Below are 25,000 nucleotides of genomic sequence, written 5' to 3' on the forward strand. Positions count from 1 at the left end.
CTCAAAGCCTGTACACCATCGATAAGGCACAAGACAAGATTGTGATTGAATTCTCACCGTCTGCCTGCTTTAACAAGACCCATAAAATTCAACATGCTCCAGGACAAAGCAGATCACGCTCTCCCTCCCTCAATCTCTCTCACAGTCATGCATCATATCTGTGTACCACCTACTAAATGCACTACAACAATTTGCTAAGCTTCTTTATTCAGAAACTGTCCAACCAGTGACCTCTAATATCTAGAAGAACAACAGCTTCAGATGCATGAACCACCTACAAACCCTTCTTCAAAATATATACCATCCTATCTTGGAACTTTTTCACTGTCCTTTCACTGTCACTTGGTCAAAATCATGGAGCTCCCTCCCTAAAGGCACTGTGTGAGTACCTTTTAGTTTATCATGTCTGGGGCCCTTGGCAATGTATATTGCCCATCCCTAAGTACCCTTGAGAAGGTGCTAAAGAGCTGCCTGCTGGGTCTAGAGGGGGCAATGTTTTGTGCCACCTGGAACTTTCACTGTGCCACATACAGTTGAAACATGTGCTTAAAGCTGGTGAATGCTGCCTATACCTGGCCTGGGATTTCTAACTTGCATGATTTCTTATTTAAACCTCTAACCTCTACAACAACATGATGCAAACCTCAGTCAGAGCTTCAGCACTCCTTCCCAACACCCGTGGTATGCTTGCCAGTTCAAATGAGTAATGCATGGTCTATGATGGGAGCTGTAACAGTACAAAATGTGCAAACACCTGCCTATCACCTGGAGGAAACAGTGAGGCTGGCAAGGGTGAAAAATGTAATCTGGGTTGGGGTTTTCAATGTCCACCAACCAAAAGTGGTTTAGCAGCAGCACTACTGATTGAGCTGGTTGGGTCCTAAAGGACATAGCTGCTAGACTGGCTCTGCAGCACGTGGTAATGGAACCAACAAGACCGAAAAACATACTTGACCTCATCCTTAAAAATCTGCCACTTGCAGATGCATTTGCCCATGCCAGCATTGGTAAGAGTGAGCACCACACAGTCCTTGTGGAGACGAAGTCCTGTCTTCACATTAAGAATACCCTCATTGTGATGTGTGCCTCTAATGCCATGCTAAATGGGACAGATTTTGAACAGATCTAACTACTCGAGACTGGGCATTCATGAGGCACTGTGGGCCATCAGCAGCTGCAGAACTGTACTCCAGCAACCTCATGGCCCAGCATTTCCCCCCAGTCAACCATGACCATCAAGGCAGGGATCAACCCTCGTTCAATGGAGAGTGCAGGTGGAGCACCAGGCATACATAAAAATCAAGTGTCAATCTGGTGAAGCTACCAAATATGATTACTTGACTACTTGCACAAACAGCAGAAGCAGCAAGTGATAGACAGACCTAAGCGATCCCACAACCAATGATCTCAGCTCTGCAGCCTAACCAGATCCAGTTGTGAAGGGTGGTGGACAATTAAACAACTCACTGGAGGAGGAGGCTCCATAAGTATCTCCATCCTCAATGTGGAAGAGCCCAACACGTCAGTGCAAAAAAAAGGCTGAAGCTTTCGCAGAAATCTTCAGCCAGAAGTGCTGAGTGGATGATCCATCTCGGCCTCCTCCAGTGGTCCCAAGTATTACAGACAGTAGTCTTCAGCCAATTCAATTCATTCCAGGTTATATCAAGAAACAGTTGAAGGCTGTGGATACTATAAAGGCCGTGGGCCTTGATAACATTCTGGCAATAGTACTGAAGACTCATGCTCCAGAACTTGCTGCTCCCCAAGACAAGCTCTTTGAGTACAGTTACAACACTGGCATCTAGCCGAACTGACAATGTGGAAAATTTTTATAAAAAAACCTAAGGAACTGAGGATGCTGGAAATCAGAAACAAAAACAGAAATTGCTGGAAAAATTCAGCAGGCAGCATCTGTGGAGAGAAATCAGAGTTAATGTTTCAAGTCCAGTGAGCTTTCTTCAGAACAGAAGAATGTGGAATGTGAAGAATGTGGTTCAGAATTGTGCAAAATTGCCCAGGTATTACTTGTACACAAAAAGCAGAACAAATTCAACCTGGCCGATTACTGCTCCATCAGACTACTCTCGATTATCAGTAATGGAATGGAAGATGTCATTAACAGTGATATCAAGCAACACCTGCTCAGTAATAATTGCTCAGTGACACCCAGTTTGAATTCTACCAGGGCCACTCAGCTACTGACCTCCTTCATTCAAATATGGATAAAAGAGCTGAGTTCCAGAGGTGAGAGTGAGAGTGACAGCCCTTGACATCAAGGCCACCTTCAAACCAATGGGCATCAGGGGGCAAACTCTCTGCCAGTTGAAGTCATTCCTGGCACATAGGAAGATGGTTGTGTGTTGGAGGTCAGTCATCTCGGCTCCAGGGCATCTCTGCAGGAATTCCTCAGGGTAGTGTCCTAGGCCCAACCATCTTCAGCTGCTTCATGAATGACCTTCCCTCCATCATAAGGTCAGAAATGAGGATGTTTGCCAATGATTGCACAATGTTCAACACCATTTGCGACTCCTGTGATTCTGGAAGAGTCCATGTTCAAGCCAACAAGACCTGGATAATATCCAGACTTTGACTAATAAGTAACCAGTAACATTCGTACCACACAAATGCCAGCCAATGACTATCACCAATTAGAGACAATCTAACCACCGCCCCTTGATATTCAATGGTGTTACTATCACTGAATCTCCATTATTAACATCCCTGTGGCACCATTGACCACACCAGACTCACCACATAACCATAATGGCTACAACAGCAGGTCAGAAGCTAGGAATACTACAGCGAGTAACTCACCTCCTGACTTCCCAAAGCCTGTCAACCATCTACAAGGCAGTAGTCAAGAATGTGATGGAATACTCCTCACTTTCCTGGATGGGTGCAGCTCCAACAGCACTCAAGAAGCTCGATACCATCCAGGTCAAAGTAGCCCGCTTGATTGGCACCACATCCAAAAGCAACCACTCCTTCCATTACTGATGTTCAGTAGCCATACAGTATACTATTTACAAGATGCATTGCAGAAATTCACCAAAGATCCTGAGATAGCACCATCCAAAACCATGACCATTTCCATGTAGAAGGACAAGGGCAGTAGATACATGGCAACACCACCACCTGCAAAGTCCCCTTCAAGCCACTCACTATCCTGACTTGGAAATATATGGCCGATCCTTCACTGGGTCAAAATCCTGGATTTCCTCCCGAAGGGGTCAACCTACAGCACATGGACTGCAGTGGTTCAAGAAGGCAGCTCACCACCACCTTCTGAATGGCAACTAGGGACAAGCAATAAATGTACAAAGATGGAAGACAAGGACTCCAAAACGAAGAATGCGTTTGGAGAAGATTTGTGGAGGATGTTTGGAATAATACTTTCGAATTTACACAGATCTGGAGAAGTTAAGGGAAGTATTTGGAAAATATTGAGCCCTATAGATAATAGAGTTACAGAATTTCCTTTTGCAGAATTGATGGTGATATGTGGGGTCTACAAAAGTACATTACAGTTGAGGTACCAATGGGCTGAAAATATTTTACTTATAAGAAATTCTTTCTTGCATGCCTCACTATGGGAAACTTGGTCGGCATGGACGAATTGGACCAAAGGGTCTATTTCCATGCTGTCTGACTCTGACTCTAATATGCAGTGTAAGCTCAAACAGTGGGTTTGGGAGTGAACAGACCCCTAGAAAGTGATTACAAACTTATTGAAAAATTCTCTTCATGAAGAAAGGGGTCTCGAGGAGCAGCAGTACAGAAAAGCAAGAAACATGACAGGTGCATAATTTTTTAGCTTGGGTGCTCAAAAGATCACAAGAGTTGAAAAGAGTACTTTAGCAGCAGAAATTCTCACTCTTGATGAGGCAGCAATATGACGTTTTTCTGAATTAAAAAATTGGATGAAATTCTAAAAAGGGAGTCAGCATCAATACTTATTGCGTGCTACATTGATAAGTCACTATGGGATAAAATACACCCAATGAAATGTCTGAACAATAAAAGACTGAGAATCAATATTGTAGTTTTAAAACAGTTGCTTGAAAATGGAGAAATCTCCAAATTCAAATGGGTGGATAACACCAGTCAGCTATCTAATTATTTTACAAAGAAAGCAGCAAGCTATAAAAAACTGTTTTTGACATGCTTAGAACTTTAAAGAAAGAAAGGAATATGATATGTTGTCATTTTCTATACTTTGCTTTGTTTTCTCTTACACATAGATTTATTTTTAAAACTAATATTTTAAAGGGAAACGAAATCCGTTATCATCTAATATGATCTGAATGACTACCTGAGAACTAATGGAATGATGGAACAGATGATGGATATATTATGGGGAGCTAGTAATCAGTTGGTCAGAGTTTTACAGTTAGCTGAATTAAAGCTTTGACATAAAAGTATGAAAGCACTTTTTATTTAAGTACAGTTATTGTCCAGTTTATGACACCCAACCTATATTGTCCCACAGGAGTTCGACCCTAGCACTCTGAAAAATATTACACTTTAGAGTTTATACAGCTCAGAAACATCCCATTGAACCCAATTATTTGTGCTGGGTCTTTTAACTTTATACAACTCTCTTCACATTCAGGTATCTCATCTCAGCCTTACGTTTCTATTGTTTTGATCTAGGTTATTATGACAATCATAAGATCCCCACTGTGCAGAAAGAGGCCAATTGGCCCATCACGTCTGCACTGACCCTCCAAACAGCATTTCACCCTATCCCCATGGCTAATCCACCTAACATGCACATCTTTGTACTGTGGGAGGAAACTAGAGCAACAAGCAGTCATCCAAGGCTGGGATTGAACCTGGGTCCCTGATGCTGTGAGGCATCAGTGCTAGCCACTGAGCCAATCAAGTTGCCAGACCACAGGAGATAGAGTCAACTGGTGATGATTTAACCTGAGGGCCACCATACATCAGACAAGGGGTGAGGTTGAGAAGGACAGTCCTTCATGGTAACCTCAGCTGGTGTGGGGATTAAACCCATGCTGTTGGCATCACATTGCTTGGCAACCCAACCAGCCAGCCAACTGAGCTAAACCAACCCTGACCACTGAGATAATGTGCCATGAGAGTCACAAAAGGAGAAGCCTAGGTTCTAGCTGGTTGATATCACCCCTGATTTAGTGAGTAGCACCCCAGCTTCTGAGTGTGAAGATTGTGGAGTTCTACTCCAAAGACTTAAGCACTAAATTCTGGGCTGACTGTTGGAGCTGCAATCTTTGATATGAGACATCAATTCTCTCTCAGGCGATGTGAAGGGTCCCATGGAACTATTTTGATGAATAGCAGGGGAATTCTCTCCTGTGTTCCGGCAATACTTATCCTTCACCAACATTACTGAGAATAAAATGGATTAGCTGATCATTATCACATTGTTGTGGGATCTTGTTGTGCACAAATTTGTTGCTGCATTTTGCTACATTACAACAGTGGCTGGATTCACTGGCTGTAAATTGCTTGACATGAAGGAGACCATATAAATTCAAGTCCATTAACTCCTTTAGCCACTGAGTCACACCTTGTAATAGTTCATCAGGAAATTTCCAAACCCATACGGGTTGTTAATCATAGTAATCATCAGCAAAATGTGATTGTTAAACTTATTTTTCTGATATAGTATCTAATTGGTGCAGAAAACTCTGCCCTGCCCCGGGAATCCTGCATTGTGAGTTGGCTGCTCTATGGAGACATTTGCTCTAAAAAGGAAGGGATAAAGGAGTGAGTTGTTGCAGTACTGGAGTGCTAAGGGACTCTGCTGGGAAAGGTCAGTGGTCTGGGTTTATGGTGGAATCTGCAACGTGCATCTCAAAAAAAATTTAGAAAATACAAAATTGAATAAATATTAATCCTTCTAAATTCAGTTAACTCTCAGCCAGTCAGGCAGTTAACAATTAACAAGGACAGAGCTCACTATCTGCTCTACTTTGCTGGCCAAGAGCTGCTTTGATCCTCCTTGCAAATGCCAGTCGACTGAAATATCTCACCAGCCCTGCAGATAGGGGAGTAGGGAATCATTTTGGAAATGTGGCTGTATGCATGTAAGCATGAATCTCTCTCCAATCTGTCTGCACATGACCACAGAAAATGTCAACTCTATGGCAGCATCTCGTAACTCTGTTTCCATCTCCTCTTGGAGTAAGACAGCTTTATCAAACAACATCATGGGTCAGTCTATTGGCTTGTGTACTGAATCCCTTTTAAAAGACATTTTGTATGAAGAGAGGAACAGAGTTATCATTTGGAGTTAAATATGACTTTTCTTTTGAATTCTTTCCAATTCTGATGAAGTCATATTTGATTCATGTAACTCTGTTCCTCCTTTCACATACAATGCCAGACCTCCTGAGTATTTGCAACACTTTCTGTTTTTATTCTAGGTTTCCAGTATTTTGCATATCTTATTTAATGAGTTGAAAAGGTAATCAGTTTGAAGATCTTACCTTTTCTAATTCATCCAAAATCATAAAAGGGCGATAGTTGTCTGGCGGCAAAGCAAGTGCAATATTACAAAATGCCGCGTAACCATTTTCTGTTCTTTGATTGGGTGGAGCAGAAGATTCCTTCTCCACTTCTGGAGAGAACTGGAACCCTGCAAAAATACATACAGTCAACTGGTACATTAACAATGACCACTGATAACCTGTTGTCAGGAATAGCAGTTCAGCATGTGGTCCATTGAGTCGTATATGACATTGCTTTATCCACAATCCTACACCTCACCCCACCTCAATATCACCTAAAACAGAAATAAAACTAGATCAAGCTTTTAACGAGAGTAAAAACATCCTAATGTGTTTCATCAGAGAACTGTCAGACAAAATGTGACAGAACGGTGGCTCAGTGGTTAGCACTGCTGCCTGACAGTGCCAAGGACCTGGGTTTGATTCCACCCTTAGGTGACTGTCAGTGTGGAGTGTGCACGTCCTCCCTGTGTTGGCGTGGATCCCCTCTAGGTGTTCCAGTTTCCTTCCATAGTCCAAAGATGTGCAGGATAGGTGGACTGGCCACGCTAAATTGCCCAGAGTGTCCAGGGATGTTTAGAGTGGATGGGCTAGACATGGGGAAATGCAGGAGTAGGGGAGTGGGTCTGGCTGGGATGCTCTTCAGAGGGGTGGTGTGGACTTGTTGGGCCAGATGGCCTGTTTCCACACTATAGGGATTCTATGAGGAAACCCACATAAGGGGATATTCAGACAGGTGACCAATAGCTTGGTAAAGGAGCCAGGTTTTAAGGAATAACCTAAAGGAGGTTGGAGGGTTAAAGGTGCTGAGGCTTAGGGGAAGACTTTCCGAGTTTAGGGCCCAAGCATAGTTGCCAATAATGAAACGATGAGAATTGGGAATGTGAAAGAGGTCAGAATTGGAGAATGGAGAAATCTTGTTGAATTTTAAGGACAGAAGATATTGCACAGCTGGGGGGTGGAAAATTTATTTTTTAATTAAGTATTTATTTGCTTTTTGAGTTTCTCAATTGATGCTGCATCAAGTATGTTCTGAGGTAGTGTTCAACACTGCCAAAACCCTTTGAAGAGGTTTTTTCAGGATTGGTGTTTACCTTGTTTAGTTCAAACAATAAGATATTGTTTCCCCTTATTCGAGATTTCCAAATTAAGACTCAAGAAGAATCATTCAATTTCTATCCTGTCAATTATTTTTAATCTCTCAATTAGGACGGATATTGTGGAAGTAGAAAAGGTTCAGAAACGACTTACAAGGATATTGCCAGGGTTGGAGGGTTTGAGCTAGAAGGATAGGCTGAATAGGCTGGAGCTATTTTCCCGGGAGTGTCGGAGGCTGAGGGGTGACCTTATAGTGGTTTATAAAAATCATGAAGGGCATGGATAGGGTAAATAAGCAAAGTCTTTTCCCTGCGTGGGAGAGTCCAAATCTAGAGGGCATAGGTTTAAGGTGGGAGGGGAAAGATATAAAAGAGACCAAAGGGGCAATATTTTTCATACAGAGGGTGGTGTGTGCATGGAACGAGCTCCCAGAGGAAGTTGTGGAGGCTAGTGGAATACCAACATTTAAAAGGCATCTGAGTGGATACATGAATAGGAAGGGTTTAGAGGGATATGGGCCAAATGCTGGCAAATGGGACTAGATTTATATAGGATATATGGTTGGCATAGATGAGTTGGACCAAGGAATATAACCCAAGAGTCCCATTATAGGTGTAGGTGCACCATTTCACATTAACTATTAATCAATTTTGCTTACCAAACTACTTCTACCAAACATTTTGCAATAGTTGGCTGTAACAGCCTAACTTAGAACAATAATGATACAACAAATTAATAAACAATGAAATATGACAATGGAACAGATGTTTTATTTGTTGACAATTTGAGCTTTTAGAGCCTTTAATTCTTGTTCTTGGGATGAGAACATAGCTGGCACAACTAACATTTATTATCCAGTACTAGTTGCTGTGAAAAGGTAGTGGCAGATGTTCTTCAACCACTGCAGTCTGTGTCAAAGTACTTTCATAAAGGTGTTAGGTAGAGGGAACTACAGGATTTTTACCAAGTGATGATGAAGGAAAATGGCAAATGCCTAAATCCGATGGTGTGTGACTAGGAGGGGACAGCATTCCCATGATGTTGCTGGTCTTATCCTTCCCAGTGGCTGAAAGAACAGTAGAAGGTACTGTTACAATAGATTCATATCCTGTAGATAATATACACTGGTCAGTTGGAGAAGGGGAATGTATCAAGAGTGGGGATACCTAGCAAGAACTGCAGAGGGCAGCACCGTGGCTGAGGGCAGCATGGTGGCTCAGTGGTTAGCACTGCTGCCTCACAGTGCCAGAAACCTGGATTTGATTCCACCCTTGGCGACTGTCTGTGTGGAGTTTGCACATTCTCCCCGTTTCTGCATGAGTTTCTTCCAGGTGCTTTGGTTTCCTCCCACAGTCCAAAGATGTGTGGGGTAGGTGGATTGGCCATGCTAAATTGCCCATAGTGTTCAAGGATGTGTAGATTAGGTGGATTATAGGGGGATGAGTCTGGGTGGGATGCTCTGAGGGGCGGTGTGGACTTGTTGAGTCAAAAGGCCTGTTTCCATACTGTAGGAATTCTATCTATCTATCCATCTATCATGCTGGAGTCAGAGTCAATACAATGTGGAGCTGGAGGAACACAGCAGGTCAGGCAGTAATCCCAATGAAGGGTGTAAATCTGAAACGTCAACTTTCCTGCTCCTCTGATGCATTCTGGCCTGCTGTGTTCCTCCAGCTCCACACTGTATTTACGTTGTCTTGCATGTTTTTGAACTTTTGATTTACTGTCTCCTAGATTGACAATATCTGAATTTTAAAATTCTCCTCTTTGTATTTAAACTGCCTCATTGCCTTGCCCATTGCTATTTGTGTAACCTTGTCCAGCATTGCAGCTCTCCAAGATTTCTGCGCCCTTTACATTTTAGGCTGTTTTACATCCCTGATTTGAATTGCTCCACATTGATAGCCTTCTTTCAGCTGCCTTGATTATAAGCACTGGAATTCCTTCCCACAACCTCTCTACACCCCTCTTCTGTAAGATGTTCCTTAAAACCTACCTATTTGATTAAGCTTTTAGTCAGCTATCCTGATATTTCTTTGTTTGATTCATTGTAAAATGTTTTTATTGATAATGCTCTTCTTAAACACCAGAACACGTTTACTTATGCTATAGGCAGTATATAAACGCGTGTTGTTATTGTTGTTTACTGCACACAATTTGGTGAATGATAAGTGTACTATCATATTCCAGATCAGCTTTGTAAATGGTAAAAAGGCATTGCCGTATCCTCTTCCAACCATCTCTCTCAGAAGCACTCATTCGTTTTGGTGTATTTTAAATTAGCATCTCCCTACTCTGAAATTCCTCACTCATTCTTCAGTCATGAAGGAAAACAATGGATTCTCACAGGCTAGAGATAGTAGGAACTGCAGATGCTGGTTGGTCACAGGGTGTGTGGGCATAATGATCAAATTTGATCCCGTCACCATTCACCACTAATACACATGCAGATTCCAGTGATGGTGGGAAGAGGTATCCATGAGCTCCCCAGCTCCTTAATCCAAAAGCAGTGGTGTTAATTGTAGTTCACTATCATCCACTGGGCTGGGATGAGTTATCTTAATGCCAACCGGACATTGTATCAATGACCTTCCTAGCCTATAAGATGCAACTGCTCACAAGGTACACCATGCCTCAGCTGATTTTTAAACTTGCAGAGTTTCTTGAAATGAAGCTTCTTTGATTACTTTGTGACCTTTCTCCCTCATGGCTTTTTCCATTAAATACACCTTCCTACTCACCTCAACAATTTCATATGATAGGCGTTCTAATTTCTTATCATTCTCCCAGAATTGTCTAAAATAAGATGGTCACAGATTAATGGAATAATGAGCCCTAGTTTTGGTCTCCCTTAAAAATGGACACATTTTCTTTCTACCCTAATCAACCACTTCATAATATTAAAGGTCACCCTTCCTCTTTTACTTCTCCATAAAGTGATATGAGTTTATTTCTCCAAATTTATTTACTGTTAATGGTCTGGTATATGTTCACTGTCCTTCTCCTGTTCTCCCTACAGCAAAGAGGAATTAAGCGAGGAATAGAAATTAACTGACTTTGTTGAGATAATGAAGCATGGGACTGTATGTAATACCCTGTGGGTAGCAGGGGCAATGTATTTCTGGTTCCTGAGCATCACTATCACCACGGTACTCATGGACTTAAGTTAGAATGCCAAACACAGTGGCAATCATTGATTGTGCCAGAAGAACAGGGGAGATAAATCTGTTTGTGTTAGCAAACAGCTCACTTCCATGCTGTCTGACACTCAGAGTCAATCACCTAATCCTTTCCCATCTGTTCAGATTTTTATTTCTTAGATTAAAAAAATGTAATTGCAAACATACACATAATTAACTCCTCAGAGGAACTGAAAGACTATGTGACAAAAAACTGAGCATGAAACACTTACTTGGAGTAATGCTGGTGATAGTACAAGTGGCAATGCTATGCAAAATAATACAATCTGTTCATCACAACAATAGGAAAACTTTCGCTCATAGCTCCAGCCTTTTTGTTTCATTTGTTTATAAGGCTTTGTCTGCACAGAAGCTAAGTGTTTGCTTCAATCTGGAGGCTATTTTCACTGGCTAATAGGTCACTGGGTGCGATGCATGAGACATGCTCTCAGTTGCCCTTGACAGTGTTAATTGTTAATTTCAGTCATTAATGTAAAAAGTTTATCAAAAGTGAACTGGCTGATTCAATCGCTAATTTTTTAAGAAGGAATCAGGCCATACCTGTTGCAATTAGTTTAGCACTTAAATGTACAGATTACAAGTTTGTATTTTCTTACTGCCAAACATGCCCTGTCTATTTTTACCTGACATTTCTCTCCTGTTGGCTTTGACTCCTTTCTTGGAATACAATTTCATCCTAAGAGACCATTATTTGTGGTTGACTGCAGAAAGCTACCATTGGTAAACCATGTGATGGGTGTACAGCATTAGCTTGAGCCTTTATCTGAGATTAACACACTGGCACTTAGTCTGTGGAAATACCTTAATAGTCATTGGGCATCTATCTGCTCCCAGTGCACTGAGGGTGATGGTAATGCCCCTACGGCCCCATCTTCTAGAATGACCTAGCTCAGCAAAAGACTGAGGTCAAAACAGCTTAGTACCACAGTTGCATGCTGCATTTAGTTAATAAGCTTGCTCTGCAAAGTGTGTGAGAAATGGATAATTTCTTAAAGGAACATATAGTTTTGCGGTACATGCCCTTTCTCAACACTGATAATGTTATTTTATTATTGTGCACCTGAGTGCGTATGTCTGAATGCACTGGGTGTCAATTCTGTTCTATTACAAATTTATAATGAAAACTGCCTACGTAAACCTTTTATGCTGCAATTATAGCCTCTCTGCAATGGAGATACAACAGCTTTATCTGAATAATCTTAATTTTCTGCTGCAACATCACAAGAGACTGGATAGCCTTTATTCAGGGAGATCTTCTCTATAAGGAACCCAATTCTGTTATTTCATAAATTTAAAAAAGACCATTTTACTAATCAGAATTGTGGTTGTCCTACACTATCCTGTGTACCAATTTTTCTTAAGTGTATGGAGAATATCAGATGTGTAGTGGTTAAACAGACCGTCACCTCTAGGGTCTCAGTTAGAATCTGATCCAGAGTAATGGGATGACCTCTCTTGCTCTGCTCTGGGGCTTGTTTTATTCTCTATCAGCTGTTTCTTCACCCCACTTCCCTCCAGCATCTTCTGTGCTGATTTCAGTCTTTCTCTCTCAGCCACTACAAAGGATCCGACATAAGATAAGGCTGGCAAGGATCAGCAGCATAGCAGCAGGACATTTTGCAGCACAAGCCTGCATTAAAGTGGCAATTTCATTCAGAGAAACAATAAGGAGTTGTAGGAGATGAGGTTGGGAATTAAAAAGCTTTGATTGGTTCCAAGCCATTCACCTAAGCAGACCAAGTGATGTTACTTTAGGGTTGCGTGAATCATATCAGGAAGAAATGACAACATGTCATAGAACCAGAGTAAAATAGGTGAAATTATTCTGTTAGAACTGTCAAGGGACATTGAAGGACCAATACTCTACATGTGACCCTTGCTGTAATGCTTTCTATTGGTTTGGAATAGATCTTACTCCATTGAGCTATATTAATAAGCCTGTTAATTTTTTTTCCCCTTTATTCATTCACAGGATGAGGACGTCGCTGGCTAGGCAGCATTTATTGCCCATCCCTAATTGCCTAGAGGGCAGTTATGAGTCGACCAGATTGCTGTGGGTCTGGAGTCACATGTAGGCCAGACCAGGCAAGGTGAACTAGATGAGTTTTTCCAACAACAGATTCAGCGTCATCATTAGACTCTTAATTCAAGATATTTATTGAATTCAAATTCCACCATCTGCCATGGCAGGATTCGAACCTAAGTTCTCAAAACATTACCTGGGTCTCTGGATTAATAATCCAGTGAAAATACCACTAGGCCATTGCTGCCCTGACATGTTAATGACTAATTTAAAATAGAATATAGAGGAACCACACTCAAACACGTTCATCCATATAAAATAGAACACAGTGTAAAAGGTTGAGCTCCCAGTTGTCAAAGAACTAAGGCTGTAACCAAGTACGAAGTGGAGTTGAAAGTACATCTTTACGAGATTGTTCTGGTGACCACAATGATGAAAGGAAGCAATGTTTTGTCCAAGACTGGATGACATGCACATACAAAGGGAGAATGAGAAGTGGCGGAGAGGTAGGATTGGGTGTCCTTGGTGTATTAGTGGATAACATTGCCATGGGTGAAAAAGTGGAAGGGTCTCAAGACTGGGCCCTGGATTCTGAAGGAGACTTTGGGAATGGAAGCCAATGTTTTGTGTTCTGTCTCACTGAATATACTTGAGGGGACATTGAGGAAGGCACTAAACCATAAAAAAACAGTTGCATTGGGCACTTTTGATTGAGTAACATAGACTGTTTCCTCTTTTGATCATGTTTGGAATCTAATGTTTATGTACCATTTAGCATCAATGAGTTACATTGTATATTGCATTTTACTGCTGACAGCAAGATATTTTCCTCAATTTCTAATAGGTGGGAGTTCATACATATTACCTTTTGGCCCCTCATTTACTTAACTTGTATGGTCAATGTATTAGGTTGCATGGGATCCAGAGGGAGCTAGCTAATTGGATTCAAAATTGGTTCGATAGTAGGAAGCTGAGGGAGATAGGTGAAAGTTGTTTCTTGGACTGGAGGCTTGTGCCTAGTGTTGTGCCACAGGGGTCAGTGCTGGGATCTTTGTTATTTGTTACTTACATAAATGATCTGGATGTGAATGTACATGGCATGATTAGCAAGTTTGCAGATGATATAACATTAGAAGGTATTGTTGATCGCAAGGAAGGTTATCAAAAATTACAGAGGGATCTTCATCAAATGGGGAAGTGGGCTGAGGATTGGCAAATGCAATTCAATACAAATAAGGTGAAATGTTGCACTTTGGAAAGTCAAACCAAGGTAGGACTTATACAGTAAATGGTAAGGTCCTGAGGAGTGTTGCGGAACAGAGGGACCTAGGAGTATAAATACATAGTTTGTTGAAAGCGGTGTCACAGGTAGACAGAGTGGTGAAGAATGCATTTGGCATGTTGGCCTTCAGGTTGAGGTATTGAATATAGGAGTTGGACCGTTATGTTACAGTTGTATAAGTCATTGGTGAGGCCACACTTGGAATATTGTGTACAGTTTTGGTCACCCTGTTATAGGAAAGACATAGTTAAACTTGAAAGTGTGCAAAGAAGATTTATGAGGATGTTGCCAGGACTAGTAGGCCTGAGTTATAGGGAGATGTTGGCCAGGATAGGACTTTATTCCTTGGAATGTAGGAGAATGAGGGGTGACCTTACTGAAGTGTATAAAATCATGAGAGGCATAGATAGGATGAATGCATATAGTCTTTTTCCCAAGGATGGGGAATTGAAAACAGGAGGGCATAGGTTTAAGGTGAGAGGGGAATAGATGTTAGAAGGACCTGAGGGGCAACATCTTCACGCAGACAGTGGTGCATTTATGGAATGGGCTGCCAGAGAAAGTGGTTGAGGCAGGTACAATAGCAACATTTAAAAAACATTTGGATAAGTACATGGATGGGAAGGGTTTAAAGGGATATGGACCAAATGTGGGCAACTGGAACTAGGTGACTGGGCACCATGGTCAGCATGGACCAGTGTGGGCCAAAGGGCCTGTTTTCACGCTGTATTACTCTATGTCTCTATGTGATTCTAATTTGCTGTAGTGCAAATGGGATTATGGTTCCACCAATGCAATGTCAATGTACCAATGGGTGGCACAGTGGCTCGCACTGCTGCCTCAGAATGCCAGGGACCCAGGTTCGATTCCAGCCTTGGGTGACTGTTTGTGTACAGTTTGCATGCTCTGCCCGTGTCTGTGTGGGCTCCTGCTGGGTGAGTCAGTTTCCTCCTATAGTCCAATGATGTGTAAGTTAGGTGGATTGGCCGTGCTAAGTTGTCCTTAGTGTCTAGGGTTGTGCAGGCTATGTGGACTTTCCATGGGAAATGCAGAATTATGGGGGTAGGGGTCTGGGTGGGATGCTCTTCGGAAGGTCCATGATGGGCTGAATGGCCTCTTTTTGCACTGTAGGGTTTCTATGATTCAACCGAGTACTTTGAAAGAAAATCAATATAGAAAATTTAAACAGACTATGGAGAAAAAACTGACTGAGGAAGATAGTTAAAGACAAAGTGGGAGATGTCACATGGAAATGAGCAGATTTCCATATCCTCAGCCTCTCCTTCCTCTCAATGTTTGCCAGACATGGCATCTGGCACACCTGCACTTCCCTCACTCATCTTGATTTATGCCCAGACTTTCCTATGTAGTTTTGCATGCTCTTCTGAAACACTCCTCAGGACCTCACCATTTACTACAAGTCCTTCCTTGGTTTTACTTTCTAAAGTGCAGCACCTCACACTTATTTGTATTAAATTGCATTTGCCAATCCTTAGTCTTATTCACTCCTTTTGTGAAGGAGCTAACTTTGACACTGTTAGTGTTCTACAAACACCAACAATCCTATGGCACCTTGGCAGCTCACAGATGACCAGAGAGATGCTGAAAACTTGGCACAGAGGAAAGACAGGCGCAAAGCAGATGCTTGCCATTCCCTGTCCAGCTGCACCTGGAATCAATGATTCATTAAAACAAAAACAGCTTGTCAATTTGAAGCTTCACATTTTTGACATGGCAGAATTCTGTCATGTGCCATTGTTCTATGTTGGCAGGTTTTTAAAGACACTGGCATATGCACAGAGAAAAAGAGACATGAGGCAATGCCATTGTTTTGTTGATGACCCTCAGGCTACTTGATAGCAGATTACAACAGATTCACAGAATCCCTACAGCGTGGAAACAGGCCATTTGACCTACCAAGGACACCAACCCTTCAAACAGCATCCCACCCAGACCTATCCGTGCATTTCCCACCTAGACACTATGGGCAATTTAGCATAGCCAATCCACCTAAACTTTGGGAGTAAACCAGAGCAACCAGAAAAAACCCATGCAAACACAGGGAGAACGTGCAAACTCCACACAGACAGTCGCCCAAGGCTGGAATTGAACGTGTGCCACCTGACCTGATCCTGCTCCCCGCAAATGTCAACATACATTAAGATCAATGAGGGATCAGAAGTGATTTTCCCCAGCAAACTCGGCACTATTGAGACTCTTTGTAAGAAAGCAAGATTTGCTTTTACATGGTGTCTTTAGATGTTCAGGATGCGCCAAGGCGCTTTACATCCAATAAAGCACTTCTGAAGAGTAGTATTGCAAAGTAACTTATAGAACACTCAATTTGTGCACAGCAAACTCAAACAAATAGAGATATGATAATGGTCAGATTAGTTGTTAGTTCAGGGATAAATGTTGGGCTAAGACCTGGGGAGAACTCTTCATCTCTTATTCAAATAATGGCATTTGATACTTTACATCTAACTGAGAGGGTAGAGTTGGTCTTCAGTTTGAAGATGCCACCTCTGACCATTTAGTACTTCCTCAGTATTGCCTCAAAATTATCAGGCTAGATTATGGGAAATTGAGTCTACAATCCCCTGACTCAGAGCAAGAATGATACTCATTAAGCCATGGTATTATAGCAAAATCTGAGGAATGAATTCTCCCGTCTTCCTGAATCTATGGCTCAATTTTGCGCTGTCTTTGCCAACTGAAGCACCAGGAGAGGTGCGGAGATATCGCTGAGATAATACTGCAGTTCCAACACTGATTCTGTGTTATCATAGAATCATAGAATCCCTACAGTGTGGAAACAGGCCCAACAAGTCCACACCGACCCTCATAGGTAATGTGTCAGATCATTCTTCCTGCAATTCTCCGACCTATGGTCCCAGTGAATATGGCTTCTCACCGGATTGCAAAATTATAGCTATAAGACTCCCGAGGTTCTGCTGCATACCACGGTCCATGTGTACATAATGTCATTACTTCATTCAAAGGCTGCTGTGGGCATGAATGATGGAAGTGATATATTTGATTACTGTCCTAGATGTTTCAATTAAACCACACAAGCTGGAAGATCCTAGATTGTATTGCTAGTCTGTATTGAGTTAGCATAGAATCTCTACAGGGTGGAAACAGGCCCTTTGGCCCAACAAGTCCACACCAACACTCAGAGCATCCCACCCAGACCCATCCCCCATAACGCATCTAACCTACATATCCCTGAACACTACGGGCAATTTAGCATGGCCAATCCATCTAACCTGCACATCTTTGGGCTGTGGGAGGAAACCGGAGCACCCGGAGGAAACCCACACAGACACGGGGAGAAAGTGCAAACTCCACACTGACAGTCGCCTGAAGGTGGAATTGAACCCAGGTTCCTGGCGCTGCGAGGCAGCAGTGCTAACCACCGAGCCACTGTGCCACCCTAATCTAATCATAATCAATTATATCTAAACATAGTCAGGGCAATAATTGGGAAAGCACAATTAGCCTTAGTGCCTGCTAGTCTAGGTAGGAGGTAGGGATGAAAAGAAAAATCAATTTCTGGTTGTTATACAGTAAAGCTCCTGGAAAGCACAAATGTGTTTGCTGAGCAAAAACCATGATCACCGTGGTGTTTACTATCAAAACCCAATCATGGGAGAAACATTGAAAGCTAGCTAGTGCCTGTGGAAATGTACCCCGGTCAGAAACCAATACCTTTAGGAGAGGCCAGAAGATTGGAAATAATGAAAAACCTTTTTGCATGCCCACACATAGCTGTGTTTGCTAAACAGAATGTTGAATGTATTGCTCCCTTCACCATTGGCAATGCTTACAATAGCTGGTGCTTGCCAACACTGTGTGAGCTCTTATGATTCAATGTAAAATCATTTACCATTAGATGTGTTAATGTAATAGCTGAATGGCTTAATTAATTTTGAGTGGGTAATAAGTTCTATTTGACAATTCATTATTTTTCCTTTAGGGGGTCAGAAAATAGCTTAACTCATTCACTGCATATCGGCAATGTCACCTCACTTGACCCAGATTCAACCCATTCTCTATTAGTGCACCTAGAAACTTCTCTTTAAATAACAGTCATGATTTTATTTTAAGAAACGAGAGAAGGTAAAACAGCAGAATCCTGAGAAATATTGGACAAGACTATAAACTGAGGTCCTGTCTGGATGGTCATAATTATGTAAAAAAAATCCTAAGGCAGTGTGAGTATATCAAGGTTATTTCATTACCTAGGTTAGACATGAAACTTGTTTCTGGGACATAGTTTGTTAGTGCTTTACCCAGTACATCGCTATGATGTGAAACAGAAACAGGTTTTAGGGCCTATTGCTAGTCTGAGCTTATCTCATTCAAGCATGGTACAAGAATGTTACAGTGTCCTTGGAAGTCCTGGCCTGCCAGATGGATGGTGGGAGGGAAAGAGGGGATTGGTTGCCACTCTTCATTGACTTGATGCCAAGGTATGTTGGGTGTAGACAGGATAAGACTCAGTTGTGACGCCCTCAGTATGCAAATGACATTGCTGGGCTCAGACATGAAGAATAGCCCAGCTGTCACGGTGCTAGAGTGTAGCTGGGACCTGAGGTTCCATACTTAAGCAGGAATCAACACCCATGGTGGGAAGTGCAATAACTTTGTGTTCATGGAGTTGACTTCATCAGCAAATTCACCAATCAATATTAAAAGAATTAAAATAATTCTCTTCTGGTGAAAGCATTTAACCACCTTACTCACCTGGCCTGTAATGATTTTCCGTATCCTCCTTGCAAATTCCCTTGTACTCCGTATTTCTTTGCAGTTTTACGATATTTTTAGCTTATGCCCCTTTGATTCTCCAGACATTTCATTGCTCTGCTTCTGAACAAATTTGTGAAAGGCACTATCAGCCCATTTACTCTCATACACTAGGTATTTTTAATCAACTTGTTCAGAGACGTTATGACACAGCTCTGGAACAGGCAAGACTTGAACCCAGGCCGATTGGCCCAACTCTCATGCACTATATGACTGTGACTCATCAAAGGTGCAAGCTTCATATTTACAATTTGCTTTGCTAAATGAATCACTCACTCTGTAATATTTTGATGTAGCTGTGCTTTGAGTACTAGGGGATAGAATCTGTGCCAGTAAGTCTCCCACAACATCCCATCTAGACATCTTGTGAGCAACAAATGAACCCATCTATTTCCCTAACAGAGCCTGAAGAGAAATCCAGCAGTTAGTCTTTAGCTGTCTGTCACTTAAATTAGTTCCACTGAGGGGGTTCAGGCAAGACCCTAGCCAGCTGCATATCTGCAAACTGTCAATAGTGGTTAGCAGCAGGGGCAGGGTACATACTTGTAAATCAATGCCTTGAAATGGGAGGGTCATAATAACACTTTGCAAAAATATAATACCTTCTAAGGCTCTAGACCTAGCCCCATAACTATAGCCAACAGGATTATCTATTTTTTAGATCAGCTGCCTCTTTAGAGTGTTTCAATAGCTGGTCATTGAGTTGAAAGAATAGGATGCTAACTCACTGGATTGCTCAGTCTTGTTTTAGTACTTATTAGAGCTCAACATTAGCTTGAATTCAGTCTAAGAGTGAGTGTTTGCTGAATCCAGTTGATTGATGGGATGATTGCCTCCTCTCTCAGCCAGTTCTAGGGTTTTTAAGTGAACTGAGTTTCAGGCTTTCATTTGTTATACTGACCATAATTTGATACTAAATTGGCTACTTCACTCAGGGACCCCTCAAAGGTGTCAAGGTTTGGGGAAAAAAGTGTCATGCTGGTGCAGTATGGCTGTTCTTACAAGGCTGGGGTCTAGGCTGGATAGAATAGAAGGTGCTTTCACTTATCACCCATGTTAGTGATTAGTTTCTGAACACTGAAAAAGCAGTTTGATGATATAGTGAATTGGTGTTTTGAGGTTAACTCTCAGAAGACATTATGTTTTTGCACAGAGATATTGCATTACCATATTACAACTTTGGGCAGTGATTCTAGGCCGGTACATATTCAGCTCGCACTGCTCATGCTATCTATACAGCTGGGCTGGGTACCTGCTTGTAGCCTTTCTGTGTGTCATACCTGACCCAGGAATTCCCAGTACTGTGGACAATAAAAGTTAACCGATATCTGGCTCTGAGATAGTAGGAACTGCCAATGCTGGAGAATCTGAGATAACAAGGTGTAGAGCTGGATGAACACAGCAGGCCAAGCAGCATCAGAGGAGCAGGAAAGCTGACGTTTCGGGTCTGGAACCTTCCTCAGTTATCTCTGATATCTGGCTCTTCCTCTTTAGAGTGGCTCGGCGGTTAGCACCACTACCTCACAGTGCTAGGGGCCTGAGCTCAATCCCACCCCCAGGCAACTATCTGTCTAGAGTTTGCACATTCTCCCCGTGTCTGCATGGGTGTCCTCTCACAGTCCAAAGATGTGTAGATTAGGTGGATTGTCCATGCTAAATTGCCCATAGTGTCCAGGGATGTGCAAGTTAGGTGGACTAGCTATGGGAAATGCAGGGTTACAGGGGATCAGAGTTGTGGCGGGGGGGAGTCTGGGTAGAATGCTTGTTGGAGGGGGTGGTGTGGACTTGATGGGCTGAATGCCCTGCTTCCACACTGTAGAGATTCTAAAATATTCTACATATTAAAATGTACCAGCAATGTAAAATATTGAATAACTTCGAGTAACACTCTGGCCATTAATGGCAATAAATACAGCGAATAACTCAACTAGAATCAATACACCAAATTTAACCCTGCTGCTCTTTGCAGATGTGATTAGTGGAAGCAAAAGTGGAAATCTAGTGAAGCTGTAATGGGGTTATAATTTTAACCTGAATGCAGGACATTAAATAGAGAGAATACAAATGTCAGAACATTTTTTAATGGTTTTCATCTTCCCTATTGTGCTGGTGCCAGTCTGTGTTCTGCTGATAGATATTTCACTGGCCCTGCTCCTGACCCAGGGTTAATGATATGCACAGTACACCACCCCGATCAAGCGAATAATGCAGATTTTCCTTTCTTTATGGGACCTCTGTAGTTTGAAGTTAAAGCCCAGGTCACAGAGGGAAGCAGCAGCAAACAACTCCCCATGTGTCTCTTTTAATTAACACACTCGTAACTAAACCTGCTGGCCAAGGTCAGACACCCGTCTTTCTCAGACAGGCAGGAGGACGAGACTCAGAACAGCAGGGATGAGGACAAGGGAATTGACCTCTCCAGGAGCAAAATGTCAATTAATTATACTTTTACTACCCTCTCAATTATTACATGCTGATAAGCTGAATAGGATATCTGAAGACGGCACTAAATCATCAGGAACTCCCTGGCTGGTGAGTACAGTGTGACAATTACCATAAAATTCACAGATGTGGTGGCTAATAATAGGGCATAAATAGTTATAGGCTGTTTATGAGCTAATCCATACACCTGTCATATTTTCCATCTCCTTAACTGGACTGTTTTGTCACACTGGAGAACTTTAAGGTGAGGGGTGGAAACATCAAAACAATTGAGTGTTTGAAAGTAAACAAATACTTACACAGTGCCTTTAAGGCTGCGTTGACACTGTAATGGGTGGCATGAGGCAGTTTAATTTACCATGGATGCTCAAAGGTTGAAGATTTGTGGGTGACAAGGGTGTGGGGAGGAAATGAAAATGTAAAGGCCCACAGGTGATGGAAATGTGAAACTAAATAAAATTGCTGGAAACACTCAGCAGGTCACGCAGCCTCAATGAAGAGTGGAGGATCGAGTTCATGTTTTAGATAGAAGGCCCTTCAGCAGAACAGAGCAATAGATCAGCCAGGGGCCTTTGTTTGGAACTGGCAGTTGGTACAAGGACGAAGCATCAGGATGGCTGTGATGCTCTTCTGGTTGACTGGCCATCGAAACATATTCTTTAATGCTCATTAAAGAATGGGCACTTAACTGAGGTATTGAAGAGCTGTTATGGACCTGTCAAACCAAACTAACCTATCAAAGCCAGCACTTTTAGGAGAGATGGGGAGAAAACTAGCAACAGGAAACTGCTAAGGGTGATGCAGGTCTCAAAATTGCTCCTACGCTGAATTCGCAGCTAATATTCATTATTGCCTGTGGGAACACAGTATTTCTGGAATCCTCAAGCCTCAATGCCCTCCATTGAAGACTGCATGGGATCAGGGCCACAGCTGGGTGGATGATATGCACTAGTGAAATTGAGGCCCCAATGGATTATTTGACAAAACAGGACTGAATAATAAAAGAGAAAGCAGATGAACTAGATAATGGAGGTCATTAAAACAAGGCCAGGATATGTGGGATCCCAGAGGATTTGGAAGGTAGGGCACCATTAACCTCCCCATCACACCTTAATGAGACCTGGCTTTTGAGCTGAGAGCTCCATTTAATGCTTTGTGTGCACTGCCCCTACTCCAACACTGACTTATTAACCCACATCAGTCAAAGGTTTGATTGACACAGTTTCTTACACCTCAAGTTCTAAACAATACAGACAAGGAGGGCCCTACGTAGTCTGGTCCCTGCTTGCTGTTAATTTAACTAAATCTGTCAGGGTTGAATAGAAGCTTGTGTTAGAGAGGGGAAAATCAGCCAGGATTCTTGCCTTTTGTCTTCTCTGGAAAGCACTGATGTAAAGATGTGTGAGGACAACTTTACCTTTGAGACACTCTTCCAAAGAATAAAAGCAAAATACTGCAGATGCTGGATTCAAAACGCTAACTCTGTTTCTCTCTTCACAGATGATGCCAGGCCTGCTGAATTTCTCCAGCATTCTCTGCATTTGTTTCCCTTTAATGAATACCCTTTCAACACTCACTGCTTTTATGTGAAGAATGAGCATTCGGGCAAGATACTTTAGTCTCAGTTATGAATATTATTGGCTGTCCCTTGCAGATAATGGTTTCCCATGAGTTGATATCAATGTCACATATCTTCACATTGATTTTCAGCTCATCCTTGAAATGCTTCTTGTGCCTTCCTCTGGTGTGTGTGCCCTGGCTGAGCTGGGAGGAGAAGACCCACTTTGGGAGCCTAATATCTGACATTTGAACTATATGACCAATGTAACAATGATGGCAGATGACCATAGCCTCACTGCTTATTGTGCGTGTTTGTCACAGGACACTGATATTGGTGCAACTGTTCATCCACTTGCCATATTGGATCTTCCACAGGCAATGTTAATGGTATGGCTCCAGTGTTTCGAGGCACCTCCTGCGTGTTGTCCATGTTTCGGCCACATACTGTAAGGTACTGATCATGACTACATGGAAGATCATGAACTTGATTTCAGTTTTAATGCCACTATCTTCGAACACTCACTTGCTCAGCTGGAAATGCTGGATATCTTCATCAATATTAGCCTTCTTCAAAGAAAAACTTCCAGGGTACTCAAAGAGGTCGGGTCATGTGCATTTGAAGCTTGTTAATGAGCACTTTGGTCTTCTGAATTTTGAGTCAATCCCAGCTTCACAGATGCCTTAGTTAAGTACATTGATGCTTTTCTGGAGTTTCATTTCCAACAAAACACTTACTGTTGCATCATTCACATATAGGAGCTCAATGACTGAAGTCAGGGTATCTCAGTTTTTTGTCAGAGTTGACTGAGATTAAATAGTTTACTGTCATTCAAAAAATAATCTGCACTACAACAGCGAGTTTGTCTCTAGTTAGACAGAATATAGCAGCTAGGAAGATCAAAAAGAGAGTTGGGGCAATGATACAACCTTACTTGTCTCCTATCTTAACTTTGAAGGGGTGTATTATGGATCACTATTTGCATATCCTGAAGCAGGCAAAGCATAGTGATTTTGGAGGTCATCCATACTTCAGCAGAATGTTCCACAGTTTCTCATAACTTAGAGTCAAAAGGCCTTTGTCATTCAAAAATACCACATGAAGAGGTTGATGTTATTTGTGACATTTTGCTCATAGCTAACAAACTGAAAATCATGTTGTTTATGCCTATCCTATTCACTCATGGGACATGGGTATCACTAGTTGGCCAGCATTTGTTGCCCATCCCTACTTACACTTGAGAAGATAGTGGTGAGCTGCCTTCTTGAACCACTGCAGTCCATGTTCTTGATGAACTAAACTCACATTGAGATTTCAGGTATAGCTCTTTAGTAGGTGTAATGAGTCAGTTCAGAAGAGTTCTTGAAATGATCTTTTCTACAAAGGACAGCAGGGAGATGTTTCTGTAATTTCCACAGTTGGATTTATTCCCTATCTTGAAGATTGGAAATCACACAACACCAGGTTATATTCCAACAGGTTTATTTGAAAACACAAGCTTTCAGAGCTTGTCCACCCCAGTTCAACACTGGCACCCCCACATCATATCTTGAAGATTGTCAGAATCGTTGTATCTTTAGATCATTCAGCACTTTGTCTTCCTTTCATATCTGTAGAATGAGAATGTGCAGCTCTCCATTGTATTTAAAGATTTTAGCAAGGATTCCATTACCTCCTGCTCTTTTGCTGATCTTCATTTGTATGATGGCATTCATCACTTCCACTGGCATTGGTGGAATTCAGAGCATATCTCAAACTGGAGATTGTGGAATGGAGTCGAAACACTTTCATCAACAATAAACTTTTGATTGAAAAGGTCTTCAAAGTGCTCCCACCAATGTTTTCGATTCCTTGATTAGATCATTTGAGCACCTCCTGATCTTGTTACTTCTTCCAAGGTGCATCACCTTGCACTTTTCAGGGTTAAATTCCATCTGCCACTGATCTGCCCATCTGACTAATCCATTTATATCTTCCTGTTACCTAAGACCTTCTTCCTCACTGTCAACCATCTGACCAATCTGTGTCGTTCACAAACTTATCATTCCCCTCACATTTTCACATTTATTTATATCACGAACAGTGAGGGACCCA

General features: G+C 42.0%; 1 protein-coding gene across 1 annotated transcript in view; it reads right to left on the reverse strand.

Annotated features, from left to right (window-relative positions):
* Positions 1-25,000, reverse strand: part of LOC109919991 (MORN repeat-containing protein 1) — a 202,374-nt gene that overhangs the window by 53,344 nt on the left and 124,030 nt on the right. The window contains exon 11 of the mRNA XM_048615161.1: positions 6,474-6,622. Coding sequence (XP_048471118.1) covers positions 6,474-6,622 — 149 coding nt within the window. The remainder of the gene's footprint in view (positions 1-6,473; positions 6,623-25,000) is intronic.

Source organism: Rhincodon typus, chromosome 31, assembly GCF_021869965.1.
Source record: "Rhincodon typus isolate 14 chromosome 31, sRhiTyp1.1, whole genome shotgun sequence".
In the NCBI taxonomy this organism is placed as follows: Eukaryota; Metazoa; Chordata; class Chondrichthyes; order Orectolobiformes; family Rhincodontidae; genus Rhincodon; species Rhincodon typus.